This window comes from Emydura macquarii, unplaced genomic scaffold, assembly GCF_026122565.2.
Source record: "Emydura macquarii macquarii isolate MOO-44397 ecotype Brisbane River unplaced genomic scaffold, CSIRO-AGI_Emac_v2 contig_2422, whole genome shotgun sequence".
NCBI lineage: Eukaryota > Metazoa > Chordata > Testudines > Chelidae > Emydura > Emydura macquarii.
In genome coordinates, this window is record NW_027132559.1 from 12,642,635 (window position 1) to 12,668,795 (window position 26,161).

A 26,161-nucleotide genomic window follows, 5' to 3' on the forward strand; every position below is an offset into this window, starting at 1 on the left:
GTTTTGGTTTGGCGAGATTCACTAAAGTAATCTGAATTTTCATACCTGCCTCCACATCTATAATTTAAAGTCTTTTCTCACCTCTTCATTCTCCTTCAATTAAAAAAAAATCTAACTAAAGGAAAGTCTGTACATGGAATTTATTTTTTCATGAGAATGTTTCTATTGCCTCTTCCTTTCTGCTCATTTTTCAAAGTCTTTATTTTTCACTCTTCCCCCTCTGTGTTCCAGTCTGATCCTCTTTTAAAAAAATTGGATCTCTTTTTAATTCACAGGTCTCCCTAGTGAAACAGGAACTCAAAAACAATGAAGTATGTGCCAAACTTTAAAACTCTTGACATCAAATGGGTTCAAATTTAGGCAGAAAGCCTTTCCCCATTCCTACTGATGACATGGTCAGTTCCTCACATTCTCTGCTCTAGCTTCTTGTGTGCTAGAAGAGTTCACATTTTCAGTTCAGGAAAGGTAACAGTTCTAAATTACAGAAACTGGGCCAAATTCATCCCTGGTGACTCAATGATTTAAATGGGGTTATCATAAGGATGAAGATGGACCAATACCTATACATTTTATTGTCCATAAACTGTCTTTAACAGTTACAAAATGTTTTTAATACCATCATTAGACATATATGATTTGGACAACAAACCCTGCCACTGGTTTAATGCACTTAGAGAAAAATATTAAATGCTTACGTAAAAATTACTAGAAAAACTAAACAAAATAAAGCATTTAAAACATCAAACATGAAAAACCTATATTAAAATACAAACACACTACATTTTAAAAAGCAAAAGAGAGTTAAAGAAATGACAATCTCTTTTTGGTTTGGAGCTAGGTAGATAGAAATTGGTAGTTAGGTAAACTCAAAACGACTTAGCCTCTTAGGTCCAAATATGCAAAATCATATAAATTAAACATAGAAATCATGTTAACTTTGTTAACAAATGTGGGGTTTATAAATGGACACTTTGGGTCAAATTTCAATGGGATTACCCATCCCTTAATCATCAGGCAATTCATTTGAAATATTTACATGTATTAAATATGCACTGGTTGATAAAATATATTGTGTGGTTTTAGCTTTTATCCCCTACAGAGCAATACGATACAGTGTTATAAACTTTAACAACAAGAAAGGAAACAATGGGTGATTTATCTATGATAAAAACCAGACTCTTACCTACGTCCCAAGTAACGGGATTATTCTCTTCCATCTCCTTTTTTCCAATGACATACCAAATGCATGCCATCCAATGCGCAAGCAATGCAAACATAGACATAAGAAGTGTGAGGACAATTGTGCTGTGCTGGGAATAACGATCCAGCTTCTGAAGGAGACGTAAAAGACGCAACAATCGGACTGTCTTTAAGAGGTGGACAAGGGACACCTAGGGGAATAGATAAAGCAAAAGGATTTTCAGCACTCTTGGAATATACTGAACAAACCTGTGGAAGAAAGAAAGTCCTTGCACTCCCCACGCCCTCCAATGTCTATGAAATATCCCTGCCACATGCACACACAATTTGGTTACTCAGTGCATTCATTGAGCTAAGATTTAGACTCACAAGTTCAAACAGTGACTAAGCAGTACAATTTTAAAAAACTGTTTACATATATTTTGTTCATTTGACTGTAACCAAACTGATTTCAAATCACAGATAGCCTTGATCTTAGTGTCCTTGCTTTACGTGCAGCCCCAAGTCTTGGGTTTCACTTATGTTTTGCATTTAGGCAAACCCCTCAAATCAAGAAACAAATGAGTCAATTTGACCAAATTTCACATGGTTCCAACATGAAGAAACAAACTGCCTCATTTTTTTGTAATAGCTTTTGATTACTGCTAACAAAGAGCAAAACAATATGATTAAATAAACCACACTTGGCCAAAGTCAATAGCATTACATATGGGACAAGAATGATTCCGTTACTAAAGCCTTGGATAAAAGGGGGTCTAGCATTGCTCCTAAGGCGGATATTAGACAAAACACATAACATGTAGCTTGTTTATTAAAGCAACAGCAGACTACAGATATTGTGCAGGACAAGGATCAGAGAGAACATTACAAGTTCTGATATGCCATTCAGGCTCGCTACTGCATTGGAGAAGAGAGGGGGTGAAGGGAGTGGTTATTGCTCCACAGCAAAGGATAATTCCTAAAGGGATTATGCCTCAGAAACAGTGCTTGCACCAATTTCACATGATACAGCTTCTTGCTACACAGAATGCAATGTGAATTAATTTGTTTTTGTATTTTTCAATGGATGCAGAAACCAAACAGCTTCCAGGAATTGTGAAAATTTGCCTCAAACTTTTAAATCTCCTTCAAATCCCAGAGGATGTTCCAGGCCTCCTGCTTACATTTTACATTTTCTTATCGTTTGTCATCATTGTTTACATTGTTTCATGCAGTCAAAGGAATCTATAAACTTTTAAAGACTCATTCTTTGTCTGTCTTGGCTGAAAAATACAAATCAAATTGCATATCTCCCTCCAGGACTTCCAGAACATTCAGCTGTTACAGCAATGGGTGCTATAAAAAACATGAGTATAGTTAGTCTGGATCAAAATGTTTTCATTTTTGACCATTGTTTTCTTATATTAATTCCAGTATGAATTGAAGTCTTTTTGGTTCCATTACTAAACGTTAACATTGTAAAAGATTAAATAAATGGCCTAAATTCACTCAAAACTAGGCCCACTTTGGCTGATAAAATTCACAACCTGGGTTGAGTTTAGAATGACTAATGTAGCCCCAAACCAGCCATTGGTTTTATTCTGTTCCCAGTTACACCTGTGCAAATCCATTGACGTCAACGAAGCTATTCTAAATTTACACTGGTGTTACTGACAGTAGAATATGGCCCAGTTGACTGAGATAGCACCACTATAAAACATTAACAACTAATCCTTGATACTGATTGATATTGCATGCCTAGTTATCCCCTGAACTTTTTACTGGTGCCCTTTATTTTAATGTTCCCTGAAGAACCTTTGCTCTTTCTCCTATGCTGCCCCCTATACATCAGAGTTAAAATCCGTAAAACCACTACATTATTCTCCTTCAAAATCCTTCCTTTAGGGTACAGTATTGCAGTGAATAATAACTGACAATGGGTAGGCAGTCTGTTTATTATACCAAACATGTCCTCTACCCTCTCTCGCATTTGTTTGTTTTAGCCATCTCTTGTTGTATGCTAAGGAGTCAATGAGATTGCTCATGTTTGTAAAGTTAAGCATGTGTGTACGTTTTTGTAGATTTGGGGCTTACAGCTATAAAATCTTTGGGGCAAGAACTGTCTTTTTTGTTATACAATGTCTAGCAAAATAGAATCCTCACCTCTAACTGGGATCTGTAGGCACTATCATAACACAAACAAACAATGATAATATAGCTGAGATATAAATGCTTAAATCCAGACATAACCATAACTATGGTATGGTAAAAGTGCTCTTATGATAAAAAATATCCCCAGAAATAAGTTATATTGCTTACAAAAATGCTGATTTCTATGTTTATTTCTATGTAAATTGTGACTAAACTGAATTTTGACCACTTTGCTTTTATAAAAAAAAGAGAATGCTACTGGATATTAAACAATAGATGAAATAATACCACATTTCTTTTTATGATGTCTAGAAAATATTTCATTATTGTACTACGGCTAAAAAAACCCACATCTTGAAATTATGTGAAAATAAATTTGCACGTGAGTATAATAAATCTTGTGTAATTACACTGAATTTTCTCATTAGTTATTCTAAGTGTTTTTCTTCTATTGTGTTCAATTTGTCATTGGAAGACCTCAGATGAAAGCAGGCAGCTTTATTTTCTCTATAATAAATTTAGAAAGACAAAGTGAAGAATCAGCACTCATACTTGTGCCAGGGTAGATTTGCTTTGCCCATAAATACAAAGCTAGCTGAATTTCTCCATTCAGTTAATCAATTTAGACTAGCTGGGTTAACCTTTTCTGTTGAAATGACATAAAGACAAAAGTTTAGTAAAAGGCAGAACAAGCTGAAATCATAGCAGACTTCAGTGACTCAAACAAGTGAGGAGATCAGGAACCAGAAATGAAGTTGCTAAATTTGCAATGAAGTTGGGAAGGAATTCTTTGCTTGACTCTGGGCTTGATTCTCTGTTGCCTCAGGGCATGTCTATAATGACGGCGGCAAAGTCGCCGCCACCAGATCGATCTTTCTGGATCGATTGAGTGGTCAGTGTAGACCCACTCAATCGATCAGAAAGTCGACTGAGTAAAACCACCCCCTCAAGTAGCATAGCGCTGCGTCGATGGGAACGCTGTTTCCGTCGGCACAGCACAGTGAAGACACCGCACAGAAGGGAAGCACAGCAGTCGACGTGAGTTACGCAAGCTACTCTGCGTAGTTTGTGTAATTCCCGTCGACTGCTACCAAATCTCCAGATAAGTGTAGACCAGGGCTCAGAGTCATAGAGTTTAAGGCCAGAAGGGACACCATTTTGTCTGACCTCCAGTATATCACAGGCCACCAGCAGAACCCAGCACCTACACACTAAACCCAACAACTGAAATTAGACCGAAATGTTACAGCTCACAGGAGAACAGACTATTATATGCCACAGGAAGAAAATAGGTGGGACCAAGCTGCACCAGTGCCTGAAGTCCCTGTGATGGCAAGGAAATGATTAAGTGAGATATGCCCTGATAATCCTGGGAAGTGTCCCGCACCCACATGCTGCAGAAGAAGATTAAGGTGGTCACTGCCAATCTGACCAGGTGGAAAATACCTTCCCAACTCCACATGTGGCAATCAGTTAGACCTTGAGCATGTGAGCAAGAACCAATCAGCTAAGCACCTGAGAGAGAAAATGTGTGGTGCCACTTCACAGTCCTAACCCATCCTACCCAATGACCCATCTTCAATCATGGCTATCTCTGATGCTTCAGAGGAAGGAGATTTATAAAAAGAAAGACAACCCAGAATCCATTGGGTTGGCAGGAAAGAGGATCCATTCCTGACTGCTGCTGGTGGCTAGCTGAAACCTTGAAGCATGAGCTTTTAGGAACATAGGATGTAAACTAGAAGTGAGCCCCAGGGCTGCTGAGCCACGCCCTCAACCCTCATACAATCACAATCAAATGTATCCAGCTCTCTCTACAACTAATTAAATTTATTGTCCCCATGCTTTCTGTTGGGAGGCAGTGTCAGAACCTAAGCCCTCTAATGGTTGGAAACCTTCTTCTAATTTCCAGCCTGAATTTATTCATAGCCAGTTTATACCCATTTGTTCTTGTGCTAGCATTGTCCTTTAGCTTAAATAGCTCTCCACCCTTTCTAGTATTTTCTCCCCTAATATATTTATATAGAGCAATCTTATCCCCTTTCAGCCTTCATTATCATGGACTAAACAAGCCAAGATCTTCCAGTCTCCTCTCATAAGTTAGGCCGTCCATTCCCCTGATCATCTTAGTACCGACATCTGCTCCAGTTAAGCTCATCTTTCTTGAACATGGGTGACTAGAATTGTACATAGTATTCAAAATGATGTCTTACCAGTGTACAATGGAACTAATACTTCTCTATCTCAACTGCAAATGCCTCACCTGCTACATCCTAGAATCACATTTGCCTTTTTCCATCCACATCACACTGGTCACTCAGTCATCCTGTGATTGACCCACACACTCAAGTCTCTCTCCTCCTCTTTGTCTTCCAACTGGTGATCCCCCAGCTTGCAGCAGAAATTCTTATTATTAGACAATGGAGACTTCTTGATCAACGGGGGCGGATCCCCACGTCACATCAAAAGCTCTTTTCAGAAAGCTGGAAGAATCTATAAAAGAGGGGAAGTGACATAATCACTTGGACTCTCTCCCCCCTGCAACTCAACACCTGGAGAAATGTCTGGAGGACAAAGACTTTGAACAGGGGAAGGGGGAGGGGGTCCCAGGCTGGAAAAAAGTCCCAGCCTGTGTACTGTCGAACTATACCATCTGTCAGGGTGAGACACTGCTTGATTCAAATCCTGTTTAATTTATCTATCTTAGACTGCAAATTTATTTTTATTTCTTAGGTAACCAATTTTGATCTCTATGCTTGCTACTTATAATCACTTAAAATCTATCTTTCTGTAGTTAACACATTCGTTTTATATATTACCTAAAACTGTGTTTTGGTTGTAGTGCTTGTGAAATCTCAACTCAGTTTACAAAGGCTAATGTGTGACATCTCCACATCGAGGGAGGGGTGGACTGGGTAATGAACTTACAGTGGCCAGGCTTCTGACCAGTGCAAGATGGTACAGTTCTGGGGTGCAAGGCTGGAGAGCTGGAGGGAATTGGCTGGAGCCTCCCTATTGATGGTTCATGAATGGCTGGGGAAATCATTCAGGTAACTTAGTTGGGTGTGTACTGGCCTGTGAATGTCTGTGTAAGTGCAGTACCTGCCAGAGGTTTGTGGCTTGACACAGCATCACAGTGTGAGACCGATACTCGAGGCTGGTGGGATGGAGGACTCAGTGGTCCCACAGTCTAGGCTGCACCCCGAGAATCCCATCACATGGTCTCTAGACCAATCCTTGGATAACTCTGCTAGTTACCTCCCTACAGTCCGATACTACATCTTCAGCACAACCTGTTGCCTGCTTCCTTTTAGCCAGTCCCTTAGCCATCTTATAATTCTTGTACTAATCCTCATCTTCCCTAATTTAATGAATAATTTCCCATGTGGTACAATGTGAAATGCTTTACTGAAGTCCAAATATATTAGATCTACTGCACTTCCCTTATCTAAAAAAATCAGTTACTTTCTCAAAGAAGGAAATCAGGTTAGTCTGGCACAACCTACCATTGGTAAACCCATGTTACTTTATATCCCCTTTACTACTTGCCTCCATTAATTTTATTATTCTCTCCTTCAGAATTTGTTCTAAAACCTTGCATACTACTGAGGTCTGTGATGACTAACGGTTCTGTAATGCCCACATCACTTTTTTCCTTTTCTTAAATGCAGGTACAACATTAGGTACTCATTCAGTACTACCCCCATATAGATAGATTTATAAAAAATCCTTGCTGTCAGACTAGTAATCTCATGTGTCAGTTCTTTCAGTATTATGGGATGGAAATGTATCCATTCCCCCAATTTGAGCACATTAAGCTCCTAATGTTTTTCTCATACCTCAGAAGTGGCAATTTCCACTTCTAGACATCCATTTCCATCAAAAGTACTACCTTTATGCACATATTCCATATTATCATCCTTCTTGAAAGCCAAGGCAAAGTATTCATTTAGTTTTTGGAACATTCCTAGAGTATCTTCAATCTCCTCCGCATCCACACTGTGTAGCAACCCAATCTCATCGTTGCTTGTTCTCTTTTTATTTATATAGCTAAAACATTCTTTTATCTATTTTAATTTTCTCAGCAAGAGCTAATTCAGCTCGGTTTTTAGCAAGTCTCACTTTGTTCCTACATTTTCTAACCTCCACAATGTAGCTTTATTTGCTGCTCAACTCTTCTTTTCATTCCACATAGGCTCTCTGCTTACACCTAATAACCTTTTTGAGGTTTCATCCACCTGGGTGTGGAGCCTTTCTTTACTGTTTTTTTTTCCTTTGCTTGGGATGCAAATTTCAGATTGTTTTTGTATAGTTGATTTTAAGAAATTCCAATTGTCTCCCACATTTAGGTCTTTGAACTCTTCAGTGCAGTTGACTTCTTTAACTAATTCCCCAAAGTCTGCGCTTTTGAAATAAAAAAACATAGCTGATGACCTGGTTTTGATGATCTTTCTATTTAATTTAAACTGAAACAACGCATGATCACTCAATCCAAGGTTATTTTTTACAACCAACTCTACTATTATGTCCTCGCTACTTATCAAGTCTAAAATTGCATCACCTTTAGTCTGGTGAGAATTTGGTGAAGAAAACTATCATTTATTACATCCAGGTATAACTGGGCCCTACCAGTATTAGTAGCATTTATTCTCCAGTCTATATCTGTGAAGTTAAAGTTTCTTATTATGACACAATTCCACAAAGTATTTCTCTCTCTAATAATATTAAAGAGATCTCTATACCTGAGTCTGACCCTGGGGATCTATAGCAGACCACCTAACACTATCCCAAGAGAGCCTCTTTTACCTCCTTCCCCAAACTGATTTTGATCCAAAGAGATTCTGTTTTGTCAATACTATCACTTATTTCTTTACACTTTATCACTTCTTTGATGTTCAGCACTATCCCACCACCTTTATTGCTTTCTCTCTTAGACAGCACATACACTTCAATACATGTATGTCAGGCATGAGTGCTATTCCACCATGTTTCTGTAATCCCTAGAACATCTGGTTTGACCTCCTGCATCAGTAGGTCCAGTTCTTCCATTTTACTGACCCAACTCACTGCACTCATGTATAACCATCTCAGTTTTCTAGCCAGATTAGATCCAGTCCTTTCACTAAATATAACACCTACCAGAATACTATTCCAATTAATCTTTGTATTTTCCTTCTCCTTTCTGTCCATATTCTTACCTTGTAGTGCTCCATTTTCTCTTACTATATCTTCATTAGCTCTATTTCCTGCTCCTGTGTATTGCCAGCTGCAGAGATTTCATGAATCTCTCCCAACCTTCTCTCCTCATCTTCTAGTTTAAAGCCCTTCTTATCAGTCATGCCACTCTTAAGCCCAGAAGGTTAATACCTTAGGTGTTCAAGTGGAGTCCATCAGACAAGAAGAATCTTCTTTCTATGAATGCCTCTCAATGGTCGATAATCTCAAAACCTTCCTTATAGCACAAAGCCTTGAGTCATCTATTAATTTTCATGATCTTATCTCACTTTTGCTCTCCTTCTCTAGGGACTGTAAATATTCCACTGAAAATCATCTGTGCTTCCACTTCTTTGTGTGTCTTTCCAAGACAAACGTAGTCATCCTTGATCCATTCCTTTGAGAATCTAGCAGCGTCATTCATCCTGACATGCAGCACAATCAGTGGATTTGTTTCCTCGCTCCCATCAGGGAGCTCATCAGCCTCATGTCTTTATCTTTTATCCTTGCTCCTGGCAGACAGCACTGTGGATCTGGTCTGGAGACAGACCAGTCGATTCAGGGTATGGAGTCCATGATCACAAAGACCTGTCTCTTTCAGGTGTTGGTATGAATTTGTTTTACGTTCTCTCAACTTTTGCAGTCCCCATACATCAGCCAAGATTTTCCTTAGGCTCAAGTCCCTGGATATCTCCATCATCTTTTCCTCTCTTCTTCAGGTCCTGGCTTTCCTTCTTTTCTTCCTTGATACCCCATCTTCTGCCTTTTTCTCCTTCTCATCCCCAATGCAGCAAACCTGTTACTCAACTCAGTGTCACCACCATTAGCTATCCTGGGGTCTTCAATGCTATAAACTCTATCACGCAACATTTCATGAATAAGTAGCTTCCATCACATACCCACTCAAGAATGACATACATACTGCAGCTTCTGCATCCAGTCATCTTCTATCTCCCCTCTGGTCACTTTTTAGTGCTGCCTCAGTAACCATCATTGTCTTATTTTCCTAGACCCTATTCTTAAAAAAAAAAAAAAAAGAAAGGAGGGGGAAAAAACCCAAAACCAAACTTCCACTTACTAACTCTCACAGAAACTCAAGTTAGCTGCTAGCTGCTTGCTGCTCCAACTTTCACTAGTGATAAGCTTTTAAAATAGCCAAAGTAGGTCAACACTCCTTGTTAAGGGATATCAGCAAGAACTGAACTAAGCCAGACATCTAGAACAAATCACTCAAAAAAAAAAAAATCAAGTCTGCACCTTCAGAACTGAACACCAAATCACACTTTCAGGCCAAACTCCCACAGAAACTCTACTGTTAGCTGTTCACCTTGCACCAGGGATAGTCATTTACACTAGAACAAATGGAATCTAGAATATTAACAATATTCAGATTTCTCACCTACACCAGTTTTGCACAGGAGAAAATAACTACACAAGGTACAAGGCAGTGAAGCATTTATGCACCTTGGATACAAACATGGAGGTAATTGGGGGCTTGGGGACACAGTGAGCATACAAGATTAAAAAGGAGTGCACAAAGTCCTAGGCCTCTCAATATCAGAAAGTTTTTTGCATAATGGAGAGAATTTAGATAAGAGCCAAAAATATGATTAAGAACCTGAAAGGACTGACTTCAATGAAAAGATACGGATGGCAGATCCTCTGCCACGATATGCTCCCTTTGCTCAGCAGAGGTGGTACAGAGAGAGTGAAACCTCCCATAACTCCCCTGCTGGGGACACCCCTGGGATGGTAAGGTCCCCCAGCAGGCATAGAGTCAACAGAGCTAGCTCTTACAACTCCCTCCATGATCATGGTTTACGGAAGGACACCAAGATTCAGATCTATAAGACAGTTGTCATCCCTACACTGCTGGGTGACCTACGGACAGCACCTTAAGAGTTTGGAAAGGTATGACCAACGATGCCTCTGGAGGATCCTTCTAATTAAGTGGGAAGATCACCGCTCTAATAATAGCATCCTCATGGAAGCCAATGTCATCAGCATTGAAGCAATTATCCTTATGAAGCAAGTATGTTGGGTTGGACATTGTGTGTGGATGCCAGATTTTCACTTCCCAGAGCAAGCTCTCTACTCTCTGTTCACCTCTGGTCAGAGACCGTGGGGTGGTCAGAGGAAATGCTCCAAAGATACACTTAAAGCACATCTTAAGAAAACTCATGTGGACATTATAAGCTGGGAGAAGCAAGCCGCCAATCGACCTCAATGGAACCATATCATCATCCATCAGACAATGGCCTGCTTCAACAAGAAGCGTCTTGCCCTTGAAGCTGAAAAGAGAGAGAGAAGGAAGGAAAAAGAAAGAACTTTCTTTTAGCAGTCAGCTGACCCTCTGGGAAATGTCTGTACCTATTGTGGGTGGATCTGTGGTTCCAGGATTGGCCTCCTGAGTCATCTCAGGACCCATATGTAAATCCATGGTAGAAATCCTCCTCGAATCGAGGGATTGTCACTACAGCCAACTCCCTCTTTGCAATCCTGATGCAAGGGATATGTGAAGGGTGGGGAGGAGATACTTCTCCAGCCACCAGGAAATGGACAAGACTTTGGATCAGGTTCCACAATGCACAAGCCAGCAGAGCTGGGTCAGGAGAAGGATGGAAACTTATATTGCACCTTGTAACATCTTATTTCATCCCAGGAGCAACTAAGGAGCTGTGACTATGAGCCACAATTATTTTCTGGGGCAACACAGCTATCCACTGTCCCTGGCTCAGGACTACGGCTCACTAAGTATCTTATGGAGAATCTAACACTACGAGAGCACTATTTCAGAAGCCTACTAAGTTATTAGTCACTGTATTACTGTCCACAGAGAAAAATGTTAAAAGGCATGATAGGGAGGGCAGATCTGTACTAATCAAATTATGATAGCATTTTTATTACTGTGTTTTCTTTAACAGGAAAATTAATTGTTCTCTCCCACAGAATTCATTATGGTAAAGATTTCTCCCCCCTCCTCCCTGAAGCCAACAGTAATAGTTTTAAAGGAAATATTTTATTCAGATAATAGTACAGACCAAAATAACGATTGTTCCTTTTTTTTTTTTTTTTTTTTTTTAAATAATCCTTGGAGAAAAGGCTTTGGCGTGGTTCATTCAGGAATAAATTACAATGTAAATTTCTGACTGGAAATAAAATGCATTGACATTCCTGTTGGTTGGCACAATTATAATACATTGAGCTAAACTGGATTGGTAGCTTAATGCACTAGCATGCCTACTGTTTGTAGAAACTGTGATCTGAAAACCTGGACCCATTGACTGAGCTGGGATTAAAATTACAGTACAAGCATCAGATTGTATGTTCTTAACATGCCATACGGGCTGAGAAGGGAGATTAGCTAAGGAGAGGGAATTAAAAGAGAATAAAAATGAAGAATATATTTTAGAGGAGAGGGTTCCAACACAGGTCAATCAATTCAATTTAAATAAAACTTTGCTACACGTGAAAGTCACGTAAATTCTCTATCCATGGCAGATACCATAATTAGGATTTCTTGCAGATATTTCAATTTGAATTTCGTTCATGAATTAATATGTAAATATAATATAACAGATTTTAATTTTGTTCATGAAAAATATGCATGTATTAAATTAAATTAATTTCATGGGCTTAGCTAAGTTTGCTCTCTGACCTGTGGGTCTATTCTATTGTCAACTCTGAATAGTAAGAGATGCGAGGAGGACAAAACCCTGAGAACAACAAAATGCTAAGCATTAAGCACTCAGTACTCCTCCTATGTGAAAAACCCAGGAGTGGAAAATCTTTCCAAAGTTAAACACTGAATTTCTGCTGAATGTGCCACTCTAAGCAGAGGTTTATAACAATGTAGGAGGTAAGGAGTCTAAATCTGCTACGAGAACTGCAGGCAAATTCTATGGATATGCCCCTGGTCCTGTCCAGCTCTCTTTTGCCTCACAGGCACCTCCATCTGTATGGAACACACCTTCTCAAAGAGATGGGGGAAGAGATGATGATCTAAAGAGCATTAACTTCCATGCGGATTTTTGAAAGGATGATGAACACAGTTTGTCCTTGGCTACACTTATGAGTAAGGCATTTTCAGCACCCAATTCAGATGCGCCCATTGCTGACACCAGTTGCCAGCAATGGTTAATTTTGCTAAGGTTGGTAAGACTACAGAGACTTCCAGTTTAGGGTAAAGCTGAATTTCTAATTTAAAAAATGAATAGGAATAAAAAACTTAGAAAAGACCATTTTTTACACTCTCTTTGTGCATTACAAAGAAGCAAAAAAGGCACAAGCTCAATTTTTTTTGTCTTCAAATGCCACCTTTAATTCTTCTCAAAATTATTCTTCGTCTGGCTGACATTTTGTCACTTGGGTAAGAGCCCAGCTCACTGTTATTTTGTCAGAGGACACTGCCTCTGCTTAGTGATTTCCTATGGGTCACATTCTGAACTCTTTACTCTGATTTAGTAGCACCTTACTCCACCAGCAGGACCACTGACGTCAACAGGACCACTGGCGCACCACTGCACCATGGGAGGGCTTCTTCTCAATTTGATGCCTGGGACTGAGCTGTTAATACATTTCAACAACTGCATTTGATTTCCTCTAGTACCTTAGGTCAAAATATTTCACAGTGCTGAAACAGCAAATACATTTCATATAATAGACATCATAGAAATGTAAGACTGGAAAGGACCTCAAGAGGTCATCAAGTCCACCCCCTGTGATGAGGCAGGACCAAGTAAACCTAGACCACCCCTGGCAGGTGATGGGGAGTCAACACCTCCCTTGGATGCCTATTTCAAAAAGTTTTTCCTAATATTTAACCTAAGTCTCCCTCACTGCAGATTAAATTAATTATTTCTTGTCCTACCTTCAGTGGACATGGAGAACAATTGATCAGCATCCTGTTTTAACATCCCGTAATATGTGAAGACAGTTTTCAGGTCCCCCCCTCAGATATTTTTTTCTCAAGATTAAACACGCCCAGTTTCTTTTCCCTTTCCTCACAGGACAGGTTTTCTAAACCTTTTATCATTTTTGTTGCTCTTCACTCCAGTTTGTCCACATCTTTCCTGAAGTGTGGCCTCCAAAACTGGACACAGTGCTCCAGCTGAGGATTCACTAGTCCAAGTACAGCACGACAATTACCTCCAGTGTCTTAAATATGACAATCCTGTTAATACCCGCAGAATATTAGTCTTTTTTGCAACCGCATCATTTTATTGACTCATATTCAATTTATGATCTATAAATCCAGACCCTTTTCAGCACTACTACCACCTAGATAGTTGTAGTTGTGCATTTGATTTTTCCTTCCTACCTGAAATATTTTGCACTTGTCTTCACTGAATTTCATCTTGTCAGTTTTAGACCAATTCCCTAATTTATTAAGGTTGCTTTGAATTCTAATCCTATCCTACAAACTGTTTGCAACCCCTCCCAGATTGATGTCATTTGCAAATTATATAAGCACACTCTCCACTCCATTATCCAAGTCATTAATTAAAGTATTGAATGGTATCAGACCCAGGACTGACCCCTTAGGGATCCTACTAAATATACTCTCCTAGTTTGGCAGCAAACCATTGAAAACTACTCTTTGAGTACCATCTTTTAACCAGTTGTGCACCCACCTTATAGTACTTTCATCTAGACCATCTTTCCCTAGTTTGGTTAGGAAAATATAACAAAAAGATTTCAGTTCATTTGCTTTTTGTTCACAGAACAATCCTTTCCCAAAAAAGCTGTTTCACAAAAATGACCCTTTGAGATAAACACTGTTAATAGAATGCAAGTGTAGTACTCACCACAGTGACATTAAAAGCATAAAGGAGATCAAAGGGAAGTGCAGCAATTAAGTCAATGATGAACCAGGTAGTCACATAGTGGATACAAATAGATCTTGCTTCAAATATAACTTGGCCAGACTTGCTGACATATGTTGTTCGGAAATTTAAAATAATATCTGCTTGACAAAGAGAAAAAACAGAATTAGATACGGGTACTTCTTGCTTCAAACGGATCGCAGTGTCAATCAGGACAGTAAGTGTATTTTCCAAATGCTTGGTAAGAAAACACAGGGTCATATTCTGAACTCCTTTCTCAGTTTTTCTTTAATCCTTACTAAGGGCCTGATCCTACAAACACATATGTACTTAACTTTACATACCTGCCTACTCTCATTGAACTAATCACAGGTGTAAAGTATATGTGCAAGTGCATAAAGGAATGAGCCCAAAGAGATTATTTGCATTGATTTCAAAGGGAGCTTTGACTGAATAAAAAAAATAAAGAAAAGTCTCTGAATCCAAACCTAGTATTTTTCTTTAATGGAGCACATAGTCCAGTTGTAATAGTGGTGTCTGTCACTGAGAAAAAGGAAGCCACAATGATTATGTATGTAATTAATTTACTTTAAAGTATTTTTATTCATTTTGGGGGAAAAGCAATTTTTTTTTATTTTTAAAAAAAATCTAATGTATTACAACTTTCTGCTATGGTAATTACCCAACAGGATTCCGAAATAAATATTCTCTTCAACAGTGAATATTTGTTTAAAATAGAAAAGTGCTGAACCATCTGAAAAGAACTAGCTGGTGGGATGTGTTAGGGAGATATCAGAAGTGATATGAATTATTTGGTGGCTTCTGCACTTTGTGGGTTTCCTTTTCATTGTTTAAGGCCGCATGTCTGTCAACACAGAGATTCTTTTGACATGACGTTAAAACACATTACATTTAAAATAAAAGTTCAGATCTTGACAGTTCAGTCTCAATTATTTTCACTTCCCAAAAGACGAGGACCATATCTTTCCCTCAAGCTATGCACATAGGTCCTACTGATGCGAAAGAGAACTGCTGGTGTAGCTTTTACTGATGCCAAAGGAACTCTGCCACCGATTGAGGGTATTATTTTTATTTTATTTTTACAGCACCAGAAACATGCATGGAGCTTTAACAATTCTGAGGAGCCTCCCATAAAAGGGAAGTGTGTGGCCCAAAGAACAAAGGGACAGTAGGGTGGCTTTCTCCTTGTGAAGACAAAGGGATGTAGTAGGATGGCTGATCTCTGTGGCCTAGTAGCTTGGAATTCATTGGGTTTTCTTGGCTGTTTAGGTTCTATAGACAGTTTCCATATGTTGGTCCAGTGGGAGCAGACTAAATTACACAGGGATGCTCACTTCTATTTTCAAGTCCGACAAACACAAAATACCAGTGGTTAGTATCTCTTGAGTTATCAGGCCATTTCCCCCCCGAGAAATCAATATTTCCTTTTCCCTCCTATTCATCTAGCTTGTGTATTGGATAGGGTAGTTGTGAAATAAAATTGACCAACCCAATAAACTATATAATATTTTTTTATAAAGATGGGCCTTGAGCATGTCTTTAATTTTATGGTTCATACTCAGTACTCCCTCCTTCACACACTCCCTCACCTCATATTCCTTCTCCCGCCAATATTTGAATTTTTTTCCCCTTTGTTCCCATTGGGAGGATTGTTCTGTGGTCCACTGTCTGGTTTTATAGAGAGATTTCAGGAATTAAACACTTTTCCTCCACCATGTGCACATGGAGCCACATGTGCATATAATTACTAATTCCTGATAAACTGTTTATCCCTATCTTTTTAATTCAGTACATCACAGACGTATGCAACATCCTGCATGCATGAGCAACTAGACAAAGAAACAAACTCCTCTCAGATATCAAAGTTGAAGTGTAGATTTCCAATACCTAATGCATAAGGCAGCAATACCAGCAAAGCTATAAGAGAGTAACAGGTGAGCTTTACCCCCAACACATATTTTTCTATGGGCTTTCATATAACATGGACAACAGAAAAGCAAAATTGGGCAGTTAAAAGATTCCTCCTCCCCCCCCCCCCCCAGCTTTGATTTATTTGAAAGCTCTGCAATTAGAAAATCAAGGATGATTAAATCTGACTGCTGAGGAATTGGTAGGTAGATCTACTTTTCACTAAAGTGAACACCAAAGGGAAAACAATTCAACATTTACATAAGCTTAAATGTTTCTTCTTTAAATACATCAAAGTATAATTAGAAATCTGTGCACATAAACAAAATAATTGAGTATTTATGTGGTGTTAGATGTTTCTATTTAAATACATCAGAATATAACAAATTGTTAGCAGGGAAATATTTGATCCAAACAGCTTCTAACTGTTGTAATTTAAGAGGGGCTGTGATAGGTTGCCCCTCTCTGGTGCTCTCTTGTCTTGGACATCCTTCTTTGGATGGCATTATGATTGTTGTCTGGATTCCAGACTTGGGGTACAGCAGGTCTCTCTGTTTCCTCAGAGGGCTCAGTCATCTTGTGCTCTGAAGCTGCTAAGTTGCTTCCTCAGTAGACAATCCATGGCCTGGGGCCAGAGAGCTCTATGCACTAGCTCTGTTTGCTCCTGAGTACCACCCAGATTGAGCCAGGATCCTGTCTTTTTAAGAGCCTACCCTTCTCAGGATCGATAAGCCTCCCAGGTACTGTGGGCTGAGGCTGACTGAGTCCAGAGGAACTCTTTAATCCACTCTTGACTGGAGCCAAGGAGTTGCTTCTCTAGAGGGACTTTAAGAGTTTTGATAGAGTTTAAATATCTTTGCTGTGCCAAAGTAGGTAAAAAATGGCAGGGGATTCTTCTAACCTGACCTAAATAAATTTTATATAAAAATTGTTGATGAAAGCAAGCACAAAAGAAAGTGTACATACTGTGTTTGTGTAGATGAGTATGAGGCAGTTAGATGATCTCCTAGGGTTTTATAAGGATACCAGTTAGAATAGAGAGGAACTTATTTCTTTAGAGAGAATCAAAAGCACTTTCTCACCATTAAAAAGACAATATTTTAGCCTTAGAACTTTGAGGGAGTTTTCTTATACATCCAGATCATAAACAATCCACAAGGAATCTAAAGATCATACCTGGAACCAATGAGAAATCAGATCATAACTCCAAGATAGACTGTACCCTAAGCAACTTTTAGGATGTAAGGTTTGCAATTCCTGCTTCCCTCCTCCACTGTGTGTCATTTCATCCCACCCTATTTTCTCCTTCTTTCTGACTTGTCTGTGTGTTTTCTGTTTCATTTTTTCCAAACTTGGCCAGCTTTGGAAGTGACATAGTTCTATAATGAGAAAGACAAGATGGGTGAGGTAATATCTTTTATTAGGCCAACTTCTTTTGGTGGAAGGGACATGCTTTCAAGCTTCATGTAGCTTTTCCTCAGGTGAAGCTCTATGAAGCTCAAAAGCTTGTCCCTTCCACCAAAAAAAAAAAGTTGGTCCAATAAAAGTATTACCTCACCCACCTTGTCTCCCTCATATCGTGGGACCAACACTGCTACAACAACATTGCAAACATAGTTCCATAATGTTATTGCTATAGCCAGCACAACAGGTTGAGACAGTGTAAGTAGCTTTGTTCCAGTCTGAAGGAGAAACAGGGAAGTAAGTCACAATATGCTAGCTAGATGTCATCCTACACCAGTGAAAAGAGTCATGGTCCAGAGGCAGAGGCCAGAGGCCTATCTGTGAGTGACCTATCAATATACTATATCCTGGCTGCAGTATGAGAAGGAGAGGTTGCTTATCTAGTACAATAACTGGAGTTCTTCCAGATGTTTGTCCCTATGGATACTCCACTTCAGGTGAACACGCGCCCCATGCACCTTTGATCAGAGACTTTTGGTAGAAGTGCCTGTTCGATCCACACATACATCGTACCTATCCTCATGCCCCATAACAAGAGCACATAGGGCAGTGTTGGATAAGCTGACCTCAATTTCTTCTATACTGTAAAGTCTCCTCCAGGCAAGATTCCAAAGCAGAGGGGAAGGAGGGCAGTTACAGGAGCATGCTTGGTGATAACATCATGAAAAACTCCAATTTTTGTACAAGTTAAGTATCTTCTCCAAGTAATTTCCATATGGGTTCTCCATTCTACTCCCAAGCGGTACTCCATTAGAAACTTGATCTAAGACTGTTTGAAGAACAGCAGTCCAAAAGCAGTATCTGTCCAGGGGGTGTGAACTAGAGCATAGTGTTGCAAGAAACTGTTAGCCAAAGCCCACATGGCAACTCTACAGATTTCTGCTATTGGAACATTCCTCAACAGAGCTACTGATGTAGACTGTGATTTGATACAATGGTCCATAACTATAGGAGGAGGCTTGGAATTAACATCATCATAAAAAATAGAATGTAACCAGTTGGAGAGTCTTTAGGTAGATATAGGACCACCTTTAACTCTGTCTACAAAGGAAACAAACTGACAGAAGCCCTAAAGGGTTTGGTTCTCTTTAGATAGAAAGCCAAAGTTCTTCTGAAGTCTAAGATATGAAGAGCGGCTTCCTCCCTGGACTGGTGAGGCTTAGGGTAAGATACCTGGTGTTGAATGTCCTGATTATTATGGAAATATGAGATTACTTTAGGGGAAAAAAGTGAGGATGTAGTCTGAGAGATACCTTTCCCTATAAAAGGCAGTATTTGGCGGCTCAGCCTTTAAATTAGGTTTACAGCTCTACAGGAAGTTTGAGGAGGAAGGTGAGGACAAGGTGGAGGTCCTTCCTGACATGTGAGAAGAGATTTGTTAAGCCCTTAAGGAATCAAAACATAGCAACATGAGCAAGTACTCAAATCCATCTACTGTGGAGGTTGAAGGCAGTAATAGTGGCTAAGTGCATTTTAAGGGAACTCAGACCTGGTCTACTCAGACCTGGCGATTTGGCGGCAGTCGACGGGAGTTACGCAAGTTACACAGAGTAGCTTGTGTAACTCCCATCAACTGCTGTGCTTCTCTTCTGCGCGGTGTCTTCACTGCACTGTGCTGACGGGAACTGCGTTCCCGTTGACACAGCGCTACACCACTTGAGGGGGTGGTTTACCAGCGTCAACTTCTGGATTGATTGAGCGGGTCTTCACTGACCGCTCAATCGATCTAGATAGGTCGATCTGACGGTGGCGACTTTGCCGCCCATCAGTATAGACATACCCTCAGAGACAGCACAGAGTTCTTCAGAGCAAAGAGGTAGTACAAAATATGTGATACGAGGAGAGACCCTGCTATGTGTACCAGTGGTGGAATCTCTTCCATTTCTGTAGGTATTTTTTTCTAGTAGGTGACTTCCTGCTTTTCAGTAATGCTTCCTGCACTTCGCTGGAATAGTACATTCTATTCCTAACAGCCATCTAAAAACAAGCCTTGAGATGCAGGGCAACAATGTTAGTTAGTGTACTAAGGATTGGCTGACTGTGTAATAGTTGGGTGAGTTCTGAGATATATATCGACCTGGGGTAAGTATCTGGTCCTTTGGGATTGGTAGAACCTCACATATGATGAATTGGGTTGTCAGCAACCTCTCATCATATAAGACCAGTTTGTGTGGATGGGAATCAAGGGCTGAAATGCCTAAAGGGGACTGTGTTTTGTCTTCTCATTAACCAGTGTGATGCTACAGAACCTCTTTTGTTACCCGTTTGGTGAATCTAATTATAGAATAAAGCACCAGTTTTTGGGGGGTGTCTGCCTTGTTTCTTCCAGTGTGCCCTGAGTATGGCATTCTCAGCATAGTCCATTCCAGGAACCTGGTCCCAATTACATCTCTCCAAAGAGTGTCCCTCTGAAACAGAATTTTTGAGAGCAGTATGACAGCTTATGTTATGTCAAGAAGGTACAGACTCCTGTGAAGTGTCCTGGGCCTAGTTTTTCTCCACTCACATCACTGTAAATTAGAACTCCAGTGGAGGTTGCACTGATGGGATGAGTGAAAGAACAATCCAGCCCCTAGTATTCAAAATACAGGGCCCAGCATGGTGCTTCAAACATCCCTGTGTTAAATTATTCACACCTTTGCCAAGTAATTTTGCTGATTTCATATTATAAATATTTCTCTATCCTCCCTCTTTACTGATGTTTTTAATCATGTATCTCAATAACATTTCTCTCTCTGAAAAATGATCCTTGAGTCTAACTGATCTCTCCTTCACTGGAATCAAATCATGTGGCTTCAGACAAAATGCTTTTCCCTTCAATATATTACTGCCTTGTGGGAAAAAAATATTTTATCAATCAATCAATCAATCAACCAACTAACCAACCAACCAACCAATCAATATTTGTATTGGAGAAAACAAGAGCAACAGTTGAGACAGCACTTTTCAGATTACCCAAGAGCTTGATGCTTTACAGTAAGCAGTTCATTCCAGTGCACAGTCACTATGTAAGATGGCCCCATTAACTATCTCAGAGTTATATCTCAAAAGCAGCTTGTCATCTGTGTTTCTTGTAAAAATTCAGCTGTTGATGTTGTGAGATTTAGTCAATTGTAATGTCCCCTCTTGTACCCAGAACTCCATCTTAGAATTGAACTGCCACCTATGGCATCAAAGGCTGTCCTGTATATTGTTTTTATGAGAGATGCAGTGAATATATTTAAATTATATTTAAATAAATAAATGTATTTATTGTCTTAAATTTTTGAAGAAACATCAGCATAAATCTTTTATTTATATTTTTATCTGTTCTTTTCAATTAAAAAAAAATAAATTTAGGAAATGAAATGCTAAACTATATTATGGTAACATTTAGGTTGCAAAGCTAAGCACTCTATCAGAAAATACTTTACATTTAATGTATATGGCATAACCTTAGCTCTGCACCCTTGGGCATATGCATTAGGATACAGAATTTAACTTTTTGATCATTTGTAATCTAAGAAACACATTTGTATATAAGGTTGTAAAAAACTGTTTTCTATTATTGTGCACTATTTGAACACTGTGATGTGATCACACAGTTGAAGACTACATCGTAATTCATATATAAAAAAGAGCAGCTAGGGTTGTGATTCCAACCTTAAATTTGACATTCTGCAATCCCTGACTTAACCTGACTATACAGATGTAGGCTCAGTTTCTAAAACTGGGTCTCATGCTTACATGAAACCCCCTGAAATAAATGGGGCTCCATCTGCAGATAGGGGCCGGCCCACAGAAAACCTGTTAGAGGAGGGGGCTCTTAGCATTAGTTTTTTGCATTTAATTAAAACCCACAAACAGCAATAAATTCATATGTAAGCAATATAAATAATATAGACAGACAGACAGAGAGATCAGGTAAATCAAGTTTATGGTTTTCTACCCGGTAATATTATTTAAGAAATTAGCTGTTGAGACATTTAGGTCTAAACAATGATTCAGTTAGTAATATTGTCATTGTCTACTGCAAGTCGTATTGGTTGCCTCAGACAACACTGCCAGTATGCACATTTCTTTAAATGACATTTATATCAGTGACACTACAAGGAACTGTGAAGGAACATGCATTTGTAAAATCACCCTCACTTTCTCCACAAATTTTGAAAAGCTAAAATTAAAATGTGCTCTTATTTCTTTAGATAATATAGGTCTGTGCAGAACCTCCTTGCTCATTAAGTCCCCTGCAGTCACACCCAACCATCTTATATAAATCCGTTCATAAATTTATGAAGCTCCATCTTAAAACTAATTAGATTATTTGTCCTCAACTACTGTTATTGGAAGGGTGCTCTAGAACCTAATTTCTTTGATGATTAGAAACCTTCTAAATTTCTAGCGTAAATTTACTCGTGGACAATTTAAACCCATTCATTTGTGTGCCAACAATGTCCTTCAGTTTAAAGAGATCTTCTCCTTCCCTGGTGTTTACCCCTGAAGTATTTACAGAGAGCAATGAAATCCTCTCTCAGCCTTCATTTTGCTAGACTAAACAAGCCAAGCACTTTTTTGCTAATGTCAGTTTCAGCAAAAATTAAATTAAGCAATGCAATATTTCTCATCCAAAAATTTATTTGAGCAATCCCTGAAACAATTTCTAATTGCAGACTGTATTAATACTGTCAGAGACACTGTATCACTATAAGTTACAGAACACTGAACCACTGCTCTGATCCAGTATGGACATTTATATCCTTTCACATTTGAAAGAAAAAGAAAGAAAGAAAGAGATTAGATCATCAAGATTAGCTATTCCACATTTGAAACTTTAACTTTATTGGAGTATTTAATAATACATTTTAAAGCTATTACACAAGATGTCAGTATGCACAAACATTTTTCACATGGAGACTGATGAACTCCTAAATACTCTAAAACAGGATGGGATAAAAACAGATATGTATGAAGCCTCTTTGCTAAGCATCTGAGAAGTTTCAAAAGCAAAGTTATTCTTTCAAGAGCCACCTGTAAATTCCTAAATGTATCCAACAATGGCTTGGGATAGATGGAAGCTATACAATTTTTTTCAGTGTAATTCTGCCAATTTTAAGATGGGCTTCTCTCTATGGTCTTGTCTTCACTAGGAAAAAAGGTGTATGTTTAACTCAATCTAGCTAACATGAGGTAAAAATCCTAGTGAAGGTAAGGTATTTGCACTTTTCACACAAGATAGCTGGTCAAGGTAAACCTGAGACTCCCCTATATTCTAACAGGTGTGAAAACGACAAACTGCATTGTCTTCCCTAGGAATTTTTACTTCCTACTAGATAACTCAAGCTGAAAATGCACCTTTTTTCCTACTGAAGCCACACCCATATAGCATACCCATTACATTTTGTTTTTAAACTAGTCCTGATCCAGAGTATGGGCGTATAACCTATCATTTCCCCTTCCCTATCCATGTACAGGCCAGCTTGTGAATCAATTAAACATATGCTTATAGCTGAACTAGCACTGCCAACCAGAAGTTCAGAAATAATGACCCAAACCCCCCAAAAATCATGAGATTCGCTTAACGATCAGAAGATTTTAAACATAATAAATAAACCTCTGATTTCTGCATCTGATTTGTGTGTGATCATCTTAAGTTCTAAATTCAACCCTAAATACATGTCTGATCACTGGGTGGAGAGAACATTGATAAATAGCTAAACAATTCATATTCTCCCTGCATGATCCTTCAGTCTCCTGTCGTGGACCTACCCCTACATTCATTTGCTCCAACTCCTTTTCACTCACAGTGCCTGACCCATCACAGTCCATGTGCTATGCCACATTCACCTGCACCCTTTCAGTCTGCTTCTTCTCCTCCATATTCCTCTGACTGAATAGTTTTCTATCCTATTTTCCAGCATTTCCTCCCCACCTCTGCTTTCCCAAATTCCCAGCACCTTCACATTCTCTTGTCCCCTGCCCAGCCCATACTAAAAGACCATCGTCTTTCCTGAAGGCAGCCTTGCTCTGTCCCTATTGGAAACAATGGAAGATGGTTGTTCTCTTCGCTGAAAGCAGCCTCTCTTTCACTGGCAAAGATTAAAGGAACACAGTGGTCATCTTGCTAACATCAGACTGTCCCATTGTCAGTAAAGAAAAACAGCAGCCATGCCAGGGAAGCAATTTCATGAGACTGAAGCCACAAATAAGAAAATAGGTCAGCTTGTTGCAGAGTCTGCATTTCCTGGTTCTGGAAAATGATGGGCATTTTGGTAATTATTAGATCTTACATGAACAAAATCCATAAAATAAGATTATCAATGCTTACTAAACCTCACAAGAAGCTGGCCTCTTCCAAAAACTCACACAAGGACCAAAATCTTTCTTTAGAGATTCCAATTTGCATCCAATTTAGGAGCAACTTTCACTCTAATCTGCCACAGTCTATGCTCTTCCAGGCTCTCAGATTAGTTGAGTCAATTTGCTTGGTTGGTGTTGAAGATCTGAAACATATTTGCCAAATTTGCTTTTAAACCCACAAGAGAGTTACAGTTATAATTTGTCATTAAATTGTTCCTCACTGAGATGTGGTAACAGAGGATTTGTTATAAATCTAATTTGTTATAAAGGCTACAAAGGTTGCATTTGGTGAGAGATCTAAGGTGCAATTGACCTGGGGTATGTGACTGGGACTTTATAAAAGTCTTTCTTTAAACATTTCCGTGCTGGTTCTGTAATTTTAGGGATTACTGCTAATATTACTAGGTACAGATGGAAATGTGATTCTCAAATTTACAATACCAGTTTAAGGTGTCCTCCAGCACATTGAGTCTGATGATATTTCTTGCTGCTGAGATAAGGTTGGTTCCATGAGGCAGATGATTCAGTGATACTGAGTGGATAGAGGATGAAAAAAATAGAATGTATACAATAATGTTTTATGTTAATGTTTTACAATTAGTGCTTCAAAGGGGCTAATTTCCCAAAGGTGAGGAAAATAATAAACAAAATTGCATAGGAAGAAAAATTTAGACAGAAAATTGGGTGTTGTTTAAGAAGAGGTTATTAGATGCCAAAAAGCCATGACTTCACAATCAAGAAAGAGAAAAATTTTGGCTAAAAGGTCATCTTGTTCAATGGCAATGAGGAGGCAGCAATTAGAAATAAAAATGCAATATATAACAAAGAGGAAATAGATAGCAAGCAATATAAATTAGAAGTTATGAAGTGTAGAAAATTGATAAGGGAAGCTAAGCACATTAGGGAAGATCCATGGCTGGTAGGGTTAAGAAGAAAGAAGAGTAATTTTTAAAGTATATTGGGAACAAAAGAGATCATAGCAATGGTATCACTTCATTACTAAATGGAGATGATAAATTTGTTAATGATGCAGAAAAGACAGAAATGTTTAATAAATATTTCTATCCTATATTTGAAAAGAAGCAGGAAGATGTACATATATAACATGAAGATGAAGTATTTTCCAATCCATTATAAGCTAAGGAGGATGATAAACAACATTTACTAGGGAAAACATTTTTAGAATAAGGAGGCCCAGATAACTTGCACCTAAGTGTCCTAAAAGAGTTTCCTGAGGAGATCTCTGACATTATTAATTTTTAATACACATTGGAATACCAGGAAAATTCCAGAAGATTGAAAGAGTGTTAACGTTGTGCCAATATTCAAAAAGGGCAAGTGGTATGGTCCAAGAAACTTTAGGCCTATTACCATGATTGCAATTCAAGGCAAAATAGTGGAAAAGAGGATATGGGATTCAACTGATAAAGAATTAAATGGTCTGGATATAATTAATAACAGTTAACATGTATTTAAGGAGAATAGGTCTTGTCAAAGAAACCTTACTTCATTGTTTGATGTGATTACAAGTATGGTTGATAAAAGTAACTGCATAGATGTAATATGCATAGACTTTTGAAAGACATGTCTGTAAGGCACCTCATTCTGACTAAAGAATTAGCATTATACAATATCAATAAAGCATACATTATATGAATTAAGAACTGACAGATCTCAAAAAGTAGTTGTCAGTGGGGAATCATCATCAAATGGGGGAGTTTCTAGTGCAGTTCCCCAGGGATTGGTACTCGGCCTGACACCAGTCAATATTTTCATCATTTACTTAGATCAGATAAATCTAAACTCATTGCTGGTAAATTGCTGGTGAATGACACAAAGATTGGCAGAGTGGTAAATAACGATGAATATACGACAGTGATGCAGAGCAATCCTGATCACTTGGTAAGTCGAGCCCATTCTGACAAAAGGCATTTTAATAAAGTCAAACGAAAAGTTATACATCTACAGAACAAGGAATGCAGGCTATCTCTACAGAATGAGGGATTGTATCATTTAAAGGATTTAGGTGCGATAGTGGACAAACAACACAACATGAGCTCCCA

The 26,161-nt window shown here is 38.8% G+C and overlaps 1 protein-coding gene across 1 annotated transcript in view; it reads right to left on the reverse strand.

The window, feature by feature from the left end:
- Positions 1–26,161, reverse strand: part of KCNH8 (potassium voltage-gated channel subfamily H member 8) — a 326,349-nt gene that overhangs the window by 102,726 nt on the left and 197,462 nt on the right. The window contains exons 6-7 of the mRNA XM_067561636.1: positions 14,352–14,509; positions 1,184–1,391 (exon numbers count right to left, since the gene is read on the reverse strand). Of these exons, the coding sequence (XP_067417737.1) occupies positions 1,184–1,391; positions 14,352–14,509 (366 nt within the window). The remainder of the gene's footprint in view (positions 1–1,183; positions 1,392–14,351; positions 14,510–26,161) is intronic.